Source organism: Mastigoproctus giganteus, chromosome 8 (genome assembly GCF_048544385.1).
Source record: "Mastigoproctus giganteus isolate SK-2022 chromosome 8, ASM4854438v1, whole genome shotgun sequence".
Classification (NCBI taxonomy): Eukaryota; Metazoa; Arthropoda; class Arachnida; order Uropygi; family Thelyphonidae; genus Mastigoproctus; species Mastigoproctus giganteus.
Genome location: NC_143582.1, coordinates 210,666,795 through 210,682,893, shown reverse-complemented (window position 1 = coordinate 210,682,893; position 16,099 = coordinate 210,666,795). Strand labels below are relative to the sequence as shown.

At 37.1% G+C, this 16,099-nt stretch overlaps 1 protein-coding gene across 2 annotated transcripts in view; it reads right to left on the bottom strand.

Annotated features, from left to right (window-relative positions):
* LOC150082242 (protein Obscurin-like) overlaps nt 1-16,099 on the bottom strand; it is an 865,351-nt gene that overhangs the window by 833,477 nt on the left and 15,775 nt on the right. For both annotated transcript variants that reach the window (XM_090379203.1, XM_090379204.1), the window contains exons 2-5: nt 10,432-10,732; nt 6,636-6,692; nt 3,430-3,504; nt 196-239 (exon numbers count right to left, since the gene is read on the bottom strand). In XM_090379203.1, the coding sequence (XP_090235329.1) occupies nt 196-239; nt 3,430-3,504; nt 6,636-6,692; nt 10,432-10,732 (477 nt within the window). The remainder of the gene's footprint in view (nt 1-195; nt 240-3,429; nt 3,505-6,635; nt 6,693-10,431; nt 10,733-16,099) is intronic.

The window sequence follows — 16,099 nt, the reverse complement described above, 5'->3', positions numbered from 1 at the left end:
GTCCAATTTGAGTTTATTTTATCTTATTTTGACTATTGTAATTTCATGGACTAATTCGAAATATTTACTTGCATGTGAAATATTGGACTCGCCAAATTTACGATACAGAATACTAACCGCTGCGAGCAGCAGATTCAAATGATTTGAAATTAGGAAAACTATCAAACACGTTAATTAACTGCTACATTTACTCACCTGCATCTGTTCCGAGGCTGTCATTGATTTTCTTCTACTTTGACCTGCATTAAAAGATTTGACTTAAAATTTTGAAATAGGAAACTGTTAGATTGTTTATACACTGCAAAAAATATGTTATGTTTGCACACTGACCAATATTTTTATGATGGATATGTATCACAGAATAGAAGATTAGCCTCGTTGGTTATAAATTTATAACCAACGAGACTAATCGAAGACGAATGGTTGCAGGATGGTTTAGCCGCCAGCGGGAAGTGGATTGTTGGAAGAACAAACTTAAGTCTGGTGTTGTGGAAATGAGTAGTTTGAATAAATTCAAAGAAGGACTAAACAGATTATTAGAAGGGATGGAGAGGTAATATTGGAAGTGGTTGCTTTTTTGGCTTATGTCGTATAAGCTTGCTTTCTTGCGTCGTTTGCCCCTGCTAATATAATACTAACACCAACACTAGTTGAGAAGTTAGAATATTCAGAACGATCTACCATCATCCGCAGTGATCGTTCACAGAAAAAACTAGCTGTTGGAGACAACTGTTTTGTAGTATTTCGGTTTTCACTATTTAACCATGCGAGCAAATTCATAGTGACAATACCCTGTGAGTCAAAAAATCAGATAAGCATTATCTTCACATTTGATCGAGAATGCTTTGCTTTTTGGGGCCTTGGATAAGACAGAGTCGTCTAGTGAGAAAACTGTGCCTTTGTTTCCGGGTCATAGCCATATGCCCACAATTCGCCATTAGTAATAATGGGGAAAAAAGTGCGTGTCAGCAGCACGTTAACAAAGATCCTGACATGTGAGAGCGCGCCGCTGTCTGTGATCTTCAGTGATACATGGCACAAACTTGACTGAAATGGGTTGCTTTCCCAAATCTTATGTTATCACTGTAATCCATACCGAAATCTGTTATAATTATTGCACTATCACAATTTAAAAAAACAGACAGCACTCCATAAGATGAGTCTTATAAATAAGAAGACCTTTATGCCAAACACGATAAAAAAAGACTTGAAAATATCAGAAACAATTGCTTGAATTTCACTAACTTTTTAATCGAATTTGTCCGAAAATGGGTAACATAAGCCACTATATAACAAGGGGGATCGACACTGACGTAGACAATATTGGCGGTCGTTGGACAGATGGACGTGCAATGGGACGATAGTTGTAAAGGGAGGGATGTGTCATCATTTTTTGGAACTGGTTAGTCATGGGCAAATTTCCGTGCGCAGAAGGAAAACTCGGATGGAATAAGAAAGTGTAAAAAGGCAACATAAAACTAGAGGAAAACCTGGAGTAGAGGATTTGAGAACAAGTCGAAAAATGCCATTAGGAACTAGAGCTTTCTTGGTATTAAAATTGTTTAAAATTCTTGTATTATCTTTTTTCCTTTTTTTAAAGACCATGGCAGGTGTTCAGTGGAGTATTTCTGGTATGGTAAGTTTACCAAGCTCATTAATGCGAGAGGTATAATAAAAGCAGGGTGATAATAAGTCAGCTTTTATCTTTAGCTGAATAAGAACCATCAGGTGTAACACAGGTGGAAATATAGATGTACAGAAGTTGTGCCCGTCCACTAGCTATGGCCTGAAACCTGAACGTTCAACTACTAGTAGGACAAGAAGCAGATTGTCTACACTTCTTAAAAATCGACTTTGGATTGAATAATAATTGTTTTACAACTGTTATGAGGTTCAGGGCAGGCAAAAAATGAAACTGTAGATTTGGTTATAAGCCAATTGCGATACACGAATTCTTGTCTTGAATCTTTTTAATTCTTTTTTGTTCTATTTGCACGATATTAGTACATTTGGAGTTTTTGAAGTTTTTGTTGTAAAAGCAAAAGTTTAGATAATGGACGAGATTTTAAGAAGAAATGTGGAATAAAGGATTTCATCCCTACAAGGATAATTTCACTGACACCATCTGAGCAAACATTGGGATAGGAATATTTAAACAGAAATCCAACCAAGGAAAAGAGGAATAGAAATTACGCATATCACTCAATTTCGCAATTTTGTAATATCAAACGACAGGATGTTGAGAATGGCCATGAGAGCGGCTCCATTGGAGAAGAAAACTTCACCAAGTTGTGATCCGAGGTGCCTAGTGGACCACTAGCAGTGATTGTGTACTTTGAAGGGTTGTTGGTAAGAAAAAGGTGGAGGTTGTGTGATGACCAAGATGCATAAAGTCATTTAGTAATCAAAAAAAGCCTCAGCATCTTGACCAGCTGGGTCAAGATGCTGAGGCTTTTTAATGTGAACATTAAAATCATCAAGGAAAATTACGTCACTGATAGGAAAGCTAGACTGGAGAACTCTGAGTTTTAAAGAAGGAAAACAACGAGTTCTGAGTGATTGCTTTAATTGGGAGAACCATATAGGTTCTTCGTTCAGCAAATCGGCCACAGAACACACGCAATTTAAAGACATATTATATATGACGCAACATAGCCTTAGTTGCTGATATGCCTAAAACCCTACTACAACAACAACAACATAGTGTGCATAGTGAGCATAGTATTAGGGTCAGGGGCCATCTGTGATTTCCCCACATCTGCGCCATATGTACACTGTGAAGAAATACAGTAGTACTGCAAATGCTAGAAAAGTGTTGTGTGTTGAATGTGTAGTATTGCGTTGGGTTCTGTAGTGTGTCCTGGCATTTGGCCGCAGAGCCCCCTGGTGGGACCCCACAACGGTCCGATGGACTATCTAGCGGCCAGCCTGTCAAAATTGTAAAGCTGTACCTTGAAAATGTAAGGAATATATTGTACTCGCCACGATGCCTATCATAACCTCAAGAAGCTTCACTTGTACTGAGTGATAGAATACCAATTGGTATCAAAAATATTCATATTTGAATTCACCAATTCATATTTGGAGGTCCCCGTCACTGCAAGCCATCGACGGGGACCTCCAAGAAGTGGTCAATAATAAAAAATACAGGAAGGGATCCTCGTCGAACTGAAAATGTAAAACTGTGCTTTGTTAATAATCTGATGTAACTTATGTTTTTCTCATGTATCTTTTGTAAATATGTTTTGTAAACCCCTGGCACCACCATGCCGTGACGGGACTAATTGTATGTCTATCATTGCTGCAATTAAAGATTCTATAGATTCTATTCTATAATTTGACACTTGTTTCGATAATATTGGTTGGTTGAGAAAGATTTCATATGTTATTTTAAGAGATTTTATCAGTTCACCTTAAAGCATCACTTACCACTACATCCATCATCTTCCTCAGTTTGCGATCCATCATCAATCAGAATAAGAAGGGCAGATTGTCTACCATCTCCTAAAAAAAAATAAAAAATAAATAAATAGGATGAAAAATTAGATAACAGCGAAGTATAGTAGTGCTTAATATACGTTGCGTTTAACTAATGATATGAATAAATTCTCACAAAAATTTTAACACAGAACTATCACAGAATATAAAATGAAATGATACTATTTGTGAAAATTTATTTTAAAACACTTTAATAGATTATATCTTTCTACATCTGTTTAACTAGGGGCTTTACGGAATCCCCAGTAAAACTGATATTTAGTTTTATTTATTTATTCTATTCATTATAACAGCCGGCTTAAATATCGGGGCAATTATAAATACATTGCTTGATGAATTCCGTTAGTTACATGCATGACTTTGAAAACAAATACATGTTCATAATTAAATACGTAATAACGTAATACTATATTTGATTTAATAACGGATCCAAATCTTAATTAATAAAAAATCACCACATGCGAAAGTGGCAGTGACACTTCTCATTGAAAATTAACTTTTTACGGTGTGTTAAAGAAAGTATCAGACAATCTGATACTTTCTTTATACAGTGAACATCTGAAAGACGTACTGTTACTTGGTTTTTTAGAATTACCAGGGAAAAAATGGACATTTTGAATACAATGTCTCTCAGCGGAAATAAATATAGTAACTTCAGCGTATATTTACTACTTTGTTTCCCAAAATGAAACAAATTACTTCTTGTGCCGTTAAATCATTGATATACCTTTAATATCCTATTAATATACCTTGCTTAAGAGGAAGTTAAAAAATAAATGTATAGTCACTTCAGCACGAATAGCAACCGAATATCTAGTGATTTTAATAGCAATTATCATCTTTCAAAGAATTAACTTACTATTTCTAAGTTTTATTTGTATAGAAATATATAGGCAGTTGGAACTTGCCTTATGGAAATATATACATGTAAAAAAATCCAGAAAAAAATTATTATTCCTTTATTGAACATCATTTCACAATTGGGAAAGGCGGGGCTCCGCCTTAAACATCTATTACTCTACATTTTAGCTGCGTAATGCGCTTATTGTCTTCACCATGCCCGTCCGTCTGTCCGCATGTATTAACTTCGCTCCTATAGGATCGCTTTTAATGCGAGTTTATATTTGTTCCTTATAAAACGGTTTGTCGAGCTGTCCCAAATTTCATTAGCACTGGACCAAAATAAATCCGGCAATTGTTATTTCTTTGTCCATCCACCTGCATGCAATAACTCGATCCCCAGTAGATGGATTTTCATGGAATTTTTTATTTCTCTCCTTTGGTACGATTTGTTGAGCCTTCCCAGATTTCTTTAAAATCGGACCAATAGTTATTCCGTATTTATTTATTTATTTTGTCATACGTATCACAGGCTATCCTTATACCGTATACTGCAGCTGAAACAGTAGATATTATGTTTGTTGCCATGCGCTGGTTGGAGCAATGAATGGAAATTTGTGCATAAAATTGTTGCTTTTTGCTCTTCTTTGTTATAAATTTTGAATTATTACTATTTGCTAATGCGCCTGAAATGTAATGCACTGAGTATATTAACTAAGTGTTTTAAACGTTATGATTTGATAATAAGACCTTAAGATATGAAAGTTTTTGCAAAAATCCCACTCTAGAGGGCGTGGGATTATTATTATTTATTATTATTTTTTTTTTTCTTATGCCAACAGTATTTTCTCTGTCATTTTGCAACAAGTTATACAGTAGTAGTTTCGCAACGTCCAGCGTTTCAGAAGCAACCTGAACTTTTGAAATGTGGCTTCATTTAACTTCAAAACAATGCAATACCACATCGCCATGGGATGTTCAACAATTGCTGTTAAGTTGTAAGTGCTGCACACCCTCTTAATTTACCTTCATGCCAGTTCTTTTTTCTTTTTCGTTCTTTCGGGTGAAGACCTACTTCAGGGCCACTGGTTTTGAATCAGAAGATATCATCAACATGGTGATCACAGGGTTATTATGTTGCCGATTACAGTATTGTGATTGCTCGTCTGCTTCACCGATGGGAGAAGTGTCTGGACTTTGGCCGTGGTTATATTGCATGCGGTAGGACAGCTGTCGTGCTATATTCTTTTATGAATTGCTCATATTTGTAGCTATTGAGATAACTCTCGTAATTCGACCGCAGATATTTCTCGAGGTCGTGAAACTATCAGAGTTACATCAATTTCCAATGGATACCCCTTTTTTTTTTTTGATAAATTATGGACAGTTTATAAATCTGTAACACGATATGGATTACGCAGGATAAAAATATTATCCTCTGAGCGCAAAATGACTATTTTTACATAGGACACTTTCAAAAGAAGGGAGACTTTATTTTGACAGATCTTTACTCAACAAAACAGAAATTGCACAGAAATGAGCTGTGTATGTCCGCTCTTTTATCATATAGTCTTCATATCCCATAGTCTTTATCATCTCTTTGGGCATTTGTTCCAATGTCATAGAAGCGTATCTATCCCTCTGGCATAAGGAGGAACTTCGTGCATCAACCCTTCATCTGTTGAAAAACTTTGCCCTGAGATGTCTTTTCAGAAGATCGAACAGATGAAAGTCCAAAAGGGCTGGGACTTGACCATAACATGTTCAAAGAACTAATATGTCCGGTCATTTGGAACTAGCTCTTTCTTTGGAACTGTTCTTTTGAAAAAGCTATCGTAAAAACCTCTTTCACCAGGAAAAAAAAAAATAAAAATAAAAATATATATATATACCCACGAGGAAGAATACACTAAATTAATTTAAATCAATATTAAAATAAAAGCTGTGCTTATTAAAAAGTTAATAACCCTCAATTAAAAGCATAAAACATGCTGCATACTTCTAGAGTAACAGAAAAATTTATTTCTTTACCTTAATGCAGTGGCTCCCAATCCTTTTGTCACACTTTTTTTTTAAAAGTGTGACAAAATCTTTTTTAAAAGACGGAAATAGTGATTGCCATCGAACTCAATGGAATTTTTCCTAATCTCGCGGCATATTTGAAAAGGGTCGTTGCACAACAGTGTGCCGAGGCACACCGGTTGGGAACCACTGCCTTAATGCATGCGCTTATAACTGTAAATGATTTGTTAGTGATTATTATTTTTTCGTTAATGATCACCTGTTTTGGATCTTACCGTCTGTGTCCACGTATTGACCTTCAGCGGTGCCAGAGGGGGTGGCAGACGGCCGACCTGCAAGAAAATAGCACATTTTATGAAAGATTTACACTTTTTAATGCAGATAATTTTAATGATGAAAGCTGAACAAATAAAAATGAACGCATTCTTAGGTTATCTTAAAATTCGAACTCAGTTTGCATTTATCCCTCGTATTCAATATTTTAATTACAGTAAATTACAGTCTACAGAAGTTCGAGTCCAATGTCAACAAATAGCTTCTTTCGTCTTCTCAACTTCCAACCCAAGCACGGCACTAAGTACTATAGGTTCTAATACCTCCTTTTTATGAATACCTCCTTTTTTTGAGTCGAGATCGGCTGAGTTGGTCGACCAAAGGAGGACGGAGAATTCATTGTCATGTTTGTGAAACCAGTTAGCAACCTGCCAGGCCTTGTGGCATGGCGCGTTGTCTTGTTAATAGACTCCGGAGTTGTCTGGATACACTGTCATCATGAAGGAGTATACTTGGTCGGTGACAATACAAAGTTAGGCATTCTCATCGAGCTGTTGATTAACGGTGATCAGAAGACCCAGGGCATTCCACGAAAACAATCCCCAAACGATAACACCACTCCCTGCCTGCCGAACACCAGAAGTGCATGGTGATATCTCATGGCTTCGTGATGCCTTTTCCAAATGCTGGCAAAACCCATCAGCGTTGTTTGTTTGTTTGTTGTTTATTTGGTTTTTAGGAGCATTAGCAACTAAGGCCATATTGCTCCGGGATATGCGGTGGTCATACCCTGACCTTTCCGCATCCTCCGTATTTGGTGGTGACGGGCTCGAACCCCAGTCTAATCAAGAAGCGTGTGCTACGCACTGCTGCTCCTTCCCACCTGCTACGGAGGCATCCCCATCAGCGTGATGAGTTCGAAACGAGATTTGTCAGACAAGGCTACAGGTTTCCACATGTCGGTGGTTCAGTGTTGTGCTGACGTACTCATGCAAGGCTCAGTTTCTTATGCCTCTCAGTGAGCATGGGTACCCGTGACGGCCGTCGACTGCCATAGCCTATATGAGCTAATGTTCAACGCATAGACCATGTGGATATTGGTCTTGCTGTTCCTATGTTGTACTGAGTAGCTAGCTGAGCCACTGTGCTGCATCACTGCTGTGTTTCGAGACGAGACACACCACGCTCACCACGAGCGTGGTGAGCCTGGTGATTCTGTGTATAGTATAGTATAGTGTGTTCGTGTCTAACGGCACCAGGGTTTCCCCCATCTCCGCGTTGCTTTCATTGTAGGTGTACCAGTTCACTGGGAAGGCCAGGGATTTAAAAGTGTATGGATTTTGTAAGTGTAGTGTTATGTTTCGTTGTTCTTCTGGCCATTTAGCCGCTGGACCCCTGCTGGGGCCAAACGTTGTCCACACTATGCCTCGTGGAGGCAGACCAGGTACCCAGTAATTTTAAGTTTTACTCTGGCAGGTCCTGCCACCTAATTTCCTGAGATTTCAGTGGCAAGGACCTATAAAAAAAATAAATAATAAAATAAAATAATAAAATAAATAATAATAATCATTTAATAGTATTGGGAAGTAGTCGCTGAAAGGTTAGGCCGAAAGGGGTTTTCGTATGCATTTGGAATTTTGACAATTTTTTTAAAATTTTGACATCGTATGGGGCATTCGCTAGTGTTTAGGCAGAGTAGGAAGGAGACTGAAGACAGGAGGGAAAGTCAGAAATATGGAGCCTATAGGGAAGGCGACCCCAGGTCAAAGTTTTAAATTTAAATTTAGACTATGTGGGGTTAAGCTGTGAAAGTGAACAGAGTAGGGAAGAGACTGAAGGCTAGGGGGAGGAAATAGGAAGTAAGGGGTCGATAGAGGAGGTGACCCCTGTGGTCAGTGGGGCAGGCCCATGTCCCACCAGGAGGAAAAGGAGGGCGAGGAGGGGAAGAGACAGTGAAACCATCTCCTTCCCTCCCCAGGAAAGTGGAAATAAAGTACCGTGCAAGAGAGCACAGGTATAGCCTGTGGCGTTGGCAGCAGAGCTGCAATGAGGTCAAGTCCATGGTAGGTCTTCTATTTAAGTTATACTTCTTCTAAAGAGATGTCAACTTCTAGGGTTGTAGGTCATGCCTGGGACAAGTCCTGTACTTGCAGTTCAAGTTGTTGAGGTTGCGCTTGCAGTCTGTCATCAAGTTTTTCGGTTTTAATCTTCTTTCGTTTAAAGAGGAGAAATGCTGGTTGGTGATATGTTTTGTCTTTGGTGATTCTGTGGTGTGCTTCACAATCATTCCACGTTCGAAGTCGGAAAGATCTCGACGCCAACACATTCTTCCTCGCAGACACTTAAAAACCGATCGCCACGTGTACTAACACAATCTTATATCAGTCGTTCCCGAATTTTAGTTTTCACCAGAGTCACAGACCAGCTCATTCCTACAGAAGGAGGCGTTGCTAATGCAAAGCCAACTCAGTGTGTATGGGTCTGTCTCTTCCCTAACAGTTTTTGGGTTTGCCGTCCAATTCAACTCGAATTGACACAATAAGAGGATTCTATAGAAAGTAAGATTTATAGGAAGCTGTGTTTTAAGTAATGTACAAACTTCGTTGAATAAATTTATTTTTATTACCATGGTGCACATTAATATTTGGTACTGATGTACGAAAAAGCATCATACTTCTCATCTTGAAGCAAATCACAAAGAGTTGCCTCACCTTTTTACTTTGAAAAATCAGCACTTTAAAATTTTTGAAAGGAAAGTACTGTATATTATTTACATGATCGGCTCTAAGGTCTGTGCTCAGTACCAAATAACTGAACAGGGACAATATTCGAAGGCTTTTTGTTAGGATTTTTTTATTGTTTATTTTTAGAAAAATAAAATGAAATAAATTCATGTCATTAAGACATAAGAACATTATACGATTATAAACTCGAGTATTGTATTTAAAATACAAAAGACAGTTCTTTTACTATATAAAAGAATGTGTGCTTATCTGAAAACAGGAAGTTAGATGAAATTGTTCAGCCCTCGAAATTTAAACTTAGTCTCTCTCTCTCTCTCTCTGTCTGCTTTCAGAGGGCCGGGTGCGTGGGCCGGGTCGATGCATTTCGCGCACTGCCTAGAGTCTGTCCTGGCTATTTATTTTCAGTGAGTGCAGTGATCCCGAACGGACCATTTTAGGAAATGGTCCGTTCCGGATAATTACTGCCCCTTCCCAACACCCCGCCACACCCCTTTCATCAACTGATAACCAGACGCCCTCACTGTAGGAGCTTCTAACTTAATAGTGATAAACTTCTACAATATGAGAGATTCCAAAAAGTAAAATTATTTTTGTGTTTACAGCTACATACAGTTGCACACACATTTTTGTGTTTACAGCTACTACTTTTGTGTTTACATAAAATAATGATGCATTATCATGACGTCTTTCAACTCTGAATTTACATGTAACAGTAATGTTTCTTAATAAAATTCATTTTTTTTACGTACATCAACACATAATCCAATTCAAGATGTACAGTACATTATTAAGAAATCAAATGACAAGGTATGCATATAAGAAATTACAAAATGCCTCCTAAGCTTTCAATCATAAACATCTTAAAATCTAAGTTAATTAAATACAAATTTTAGGCTATTTAATTTCGAGAACCATCTTGTAATACTGACCAATGTTCAAAATAGCTTGCGCGCAAGTTTCTGTATGCGAGCGCAATCTGCCATCTAGTGACGAACTCTAGCAACTTCAACTTAAAAACAGTCAAACACGCTCTCTCTGTTCTATTCTTACTTACCTTCGCTGTAGTAATACAGCTCACCGAAACAGGACACATTTCCGTAGGTGTTTTCTGCTCTGCATTCGAATTCTCCTTCATCTTCCTCCAAAATGTTGGTGATAATGAGTTCATGCCATCCGTCTCCATGAGTGATTATTTCTCTCCTCCCTGGTAAATGGGAGATTAATTCTCCACATCTGTACCACGTGACTTCTGGAGTTGGATCCCCTTCAACTCTAATCTGGAAAGTAACGATGTCGCCATCAGTGGCATCCGTCTCGGTTCGAATGCAGTTTATAAATTCTGGTGGCATCGGCATCTATATAAAAAAAAATAATAATAATTTGATTACCTATTTTTCCAATTAAATAAATATCGGTTATTATGACCTTACTGCATACCGATTCAGCTGACATTTCAGCTTTATTTTGTTACACCGTTTTCAGATTTATTACAATTGAATTTACATTGTGATAAAATTAAAATAAATAAATATAATATATACATATATATATATATATATTCATTGCTAATATTTCAAATTTTTTTGAACGGAATAAGTGTTTTAATTTTAACTGTAAATGGCATTTCAAATTTTATTTAAGGAATATTTTCAAGTGTCGACTTCACTATTGCCATCTCTTGGCGGATAAAGGAACTATACATTACAAATCACGAAAATTACACTCGAAACACCATCTAAAATCCTCTCATAAATCATGAAAAAGATATAGAATTATAATATTTTATTTATGAAAAAATAAATAATAAATAAATATAATATATTTAATATTTTTTATTAAAGAATTACATTATAATATTTTTTATGGAAAAAAATAATAAAGAAAGAAAGAAAACTGATTTTTTTTTTTTTTTTCCCTAAAGACAAAATATCTGATGAACACAAATGCAATGGTTGTACGCTCGTGGGTAATACAGTTGGTAGGATCACCCTCCTTCCCCCCACACCAGATGTAAAAGACCTAAGTTCGAATCCCGTCGATGACGTGAGGGATTTTTATGGTTATTTTTCACAACGTGGCTGAGTTAGTCGGTCTCAGGTTATGGTAGTATGGTTTTTTCTCCCAGAAAGTCCGGCTTTTTGTCTCCTTTTGATGCCGGCTTCTTATTGGAGGTTGGCGATCAACGCGCTGTACCTCTCTCTCTCTCTCTCTCTTAGGCGAGATGAAAGAGATCCTCAGCTAATCTGCCAGTCCAGTTACAATTTTTCGCCCATCAAATAGAAAATCGACCTCAGAACTCACGCAATTTACTAACACTATACACGGAGCAATATGTCCTTAGTTGCTGATGCTCCTGCAACAACAGCTATGGTTGCTACTCGCTTTGTCATATTAGTATTGCGCAGAATACAATAATACTATACTCGAAATGGCTATTTTTAATTAAAACAAACAAAAATCTGAATTTTAATTTATAATTACGACATATACTATCTGTTGTAATTTAATAAGCGTAAAACTTGTACTTATTTAATTACTTTCACGGTAAACTCAAACGTTTGTATTTGTTAATTTTTGAATTAATTATTAAACAAGTAGAAGTTTCCCATATTGAACTGTAAATTAGTCAACTTAGTGCATATAATAATCACTTGTAATATTATCAGTAATTCCCTGAACTCCTGGTTTACAGTATTCGATGATAATTGACGGGATCTACATACCACTCTTCTGAGGGCCATCTCCGGTATTTTTTACGTCGATTTCTAAATTCTTCCCGAACGTTTTCTGGCTATAGAGTGTCGCAACAGCACGAGCAGATTGATAGCTATAGTAAGGTGAAAAACTATAGCAGGCTCAAGATCATTCACTAGGTTTATCCACCCTACTCATCCTGTGTAGTGAGTAGATGGAAAGCATAAGTGAGCTTGAGCCGCCTTTGTTTTGTTCTTTACTATAATGTGGCATCCCATTGGCAGTCGCCAAGCTCAGTTCATTTTCCTCAAATCCCAAGGGCGTTCGGATATCTTTGGCAGTACTGTACTATTGTCACAGAGGTAAAAACCTCTGAAATAAACCTGAGTTCGAGTCCCGTCGATGACGTCAAGAATTTTCATGGGCCTTTATAACAAAGTGGCTGAGTTAATCGATCTCAGGCGAGGGTAGCATTTTTCTCCCGAAAACTCCGGTTTTTCGTCCAGCAAACATAAAATCGACCACAGAACATATGCAGTTTGCAGATACATTATATGAGATGTAATATGGCCTTAGTTGCTGATGCTCCTAAAAACCCTACTTACTCAACAGAGGTAAAAAACACCAGATGACATCCATGTTGTTGCCAATTTGTCTGTCACTCATGGAATCAAATATCTCATGGATAATAAAGGGAAACATATTGGGCACACGTATGTTTGTCTGTTGTAGACTTTTCGCGCGTCAGCCACTTAGGCCATATTGTCCCCTGTATACTGCCTGTAAATTGCGTGTGTTCTGTGGTCGATTTTCTGTTTTGCTTGACGAAAAACCCGAGTTTACGGGGGTGGGGGACCATGCTACCCTCAATGAGACCAATTGACTCAGCCACCTTGTAAAAAAGTCCAATAAAATTTCCCACGTCATCGAACTCATGGGACATGAAGAAGAAGAACTCTTTATTGCACAAATTTCAGTGAATTTCTCAGTTCTTTTCCGCCCGGTGTGGGGAGGGTGTAAATTATACCAACTGTGCTACCCACGAGGGCAGTAAGGTATATACAAAATTTCAGAAATTGGGAACAGGTTATTGTTGAAATATCAACTCTGAAGCTGATAAATTTTATAAGGGTTCTTTTTTTCCCAAATAATTAAAACTAGTAAAATATCAGTTATTATTAACGCTTATTAAGAATATGTGATAACATAAGAAATTCACTGAAATTTGTGCAGAAAGATCACTCTTTCTTATTATTAGTCATTCTAAATTTCAGCTTTGTGCAATTAGCCGTTTTCCAACTATAGTATAATGTGGTATAGTAAACTCTTAATATTACTGTTAGAACTAATCAGAGGTGTGAACTTCTACAATTTTCATTGATAAACATTTAACGTGGTTTATAAACGGATATTTGCTCATTGAAAAATGGCCAGCCAAAGTGGGTATGTTGTTCATTTTATAAAATTATATCACTTTTTATAGCAAACTATGACATTTGGCAACGTATGACATCGCCCACCTGCACTCTTTGCCAAACAGAATGACGAAAAGTTTTGGGATCTTGACAGTGAAAATGATGCACTCAGCGCTTTTGTTTTTTTTTTAATATATCGTGTTTTTAAAAGATGTTTTATTTTTTCTATTCTTTTTAAATCTGAGAGCGCTGAAAAATATCCAAAATGAAATAACTGTAGTTTATGGCGGAGGGAAATTCTACAGAATGTTCAGTTTTCTCTCTCTCATTCCTTATACCTTTCACTCACATAATTCTACAGAATGTTCAGTTTTCTCTCTCTCATTCCTTATACCTTTCACTCACATAATTCATGGTACTGACTATTAACGTAAGTAGTGCGTTTCTTAGACAAGTAATTGGTTGATGAGAAGGGGCTGAATTGTAACATAGATGCGTCGTGAAATAACTTTGATCCGCTATAGAAATTCTCTCTCTACTATAATTCTATCAGGACTTAGGAAGCGTGTTTCACGATGGTTCTGGGTGTCAGTATCACCCCACGCTAAACTGTACATAAACTTAGCTGTAATATCTTGGGTTGTAATAATATCTATACGATTTATGAAAATGTGTTTATAATTTCCTTTCTCAGATGCCCTCCTAGGATAGCCCAATTAGTACAATCGCCGTCCTCCAAAGTTGTCAAAGGCAGCAAAGCTATCGTCCTAATATTGCTGTCTTAATTGTAAAAGAGACATTTGCTCGTCGGCAGCTATTTTAAAGAAACCGTTATACTCTTTTAAACTAGCCAACCTGACGACAGTTTTCAGAAGGGGTGCGAATAATTATCGTCTGGTATCCATAATAAACTCTTTCAGATATGTCTCCGAGATCCTGGTAGACAATGAGCAACTTTCTTCTCCCATTCATACCCGAATAGCAGCATGGCTTGATGCCAAAGAGGGCTGTACTTACCAACCTTGTTTCATTTTCACACTTCATGCACTGTATATGAATTTGGGAAAGCAAAGGGACCCTAATCGACAAGACGCATCCTACGTTGTTGGATCGAGTATTTTTTTCAGATTGCCCAGCTACAATTTCAATGGAGGGTGCAACATTCTTTAACACATTCTTGAATAAAATTTATTTAATTCAACTTAATATATCTGAACGAATCTGATTTTTGGTAGACCAGATTACCAAAAATCAAATTAGAAGATGCAATGATCTAACGATGTTCAAAAAGGATTTGATTCAAGTCGATTCAATTTGATTCAAGTCGATTCAATTTGATTCAAGTCGATTCAATTTGATTCAGGTTCTCTGGATTTGATTCAAGTCGAATCCTGCGATCAGGGCAAAGTTTGATCCCTCTCTTCACATTCTTACCTAATAACATGATCAAGTTCGAGTCATATTATTTACTAATTACGAAAGATTCGCTTGGTATTTCTCCGAACTGGTTCTTTCAGAGAAGAGAAGAATTTTTTCTGCAGCGCTCTTCATTTTTAATCTAACTAATTACCATACTGATTCCGCAAGGTGACTGAATAAATCAGTGGTGCGAAAAGTCATTAACAGAACTCAATCTTTTCCCATCAAGTTTCTCAAGGTTTTTCACAGTGGGAATTGTTGGTGCATGTCTTTAGTGCTGCAGTTTCCTGTAGTGGGATCGACAATGACAGGCGCATACAGAGTAATTCTAAAGTTTTCTGTAATTACATGGACAATGTGCGCGGGCATATGCACATAGTGCTTACAGAATTGGAGGGTTTAATCTTTCAAACATACAGTAAAAGAATTTGTTTTAAAAATGATAATGATGAGAAGAATTTGTAGATTTTTGAAGCTGCATTACGGAGGTGTTTACATTTTAAATTAGACGACATTTAGTGGGGACAGATCTAACTGGAAGAAACAGTTCCAGCCCGGATTGGCTTCACAAATAGCATCAAATTAATACGGTGCAGGTCATTAGGAATCCTTCAACTGTGCGTATAGTGCGATCCACAAGTTCATTCTAATTAAGTGTTTACGTCGTAAGGATTATCTCAACCGGGTATTTTATTGTATTCTGTTGGACAGTTCATTAACCTTGTTCCTAAGGCGAAAATAATACAGGTAGATGAGAAACTTTGCTGCTTGCCAGAAACTAAACAAAGGATCCTGCAAAGTGGCAGTGAGATGGTTGACAGAATACCACATACATCAGCGTCATGCTAATGGTGTTGGCTTTGTGTTGTTTGCCATTTGTGGCTGTGTGTTAGTTAGTGGCATTAGCTTACTTAACTATTAACATAATGATTATTCATTCACGTACCCTGAACGAAGAATGATTTTACATCGTTAGCAGCGAGGAATTATTAGGATAACTTAGGCTTAACGAATATACTGAAGACAGACCCTAATACATTACATAAAACCATATGAATTTCGGCTATAATAGATCTTAATAAGAGTAGAATAGCACATCATTACCAAAAGCTTGAAATATTATCCATTTTAATTCGTATATTTTATCGGCTTTTTTACTGGAGACCAGAGACGCAACTAAGTGCACTGTCCTAT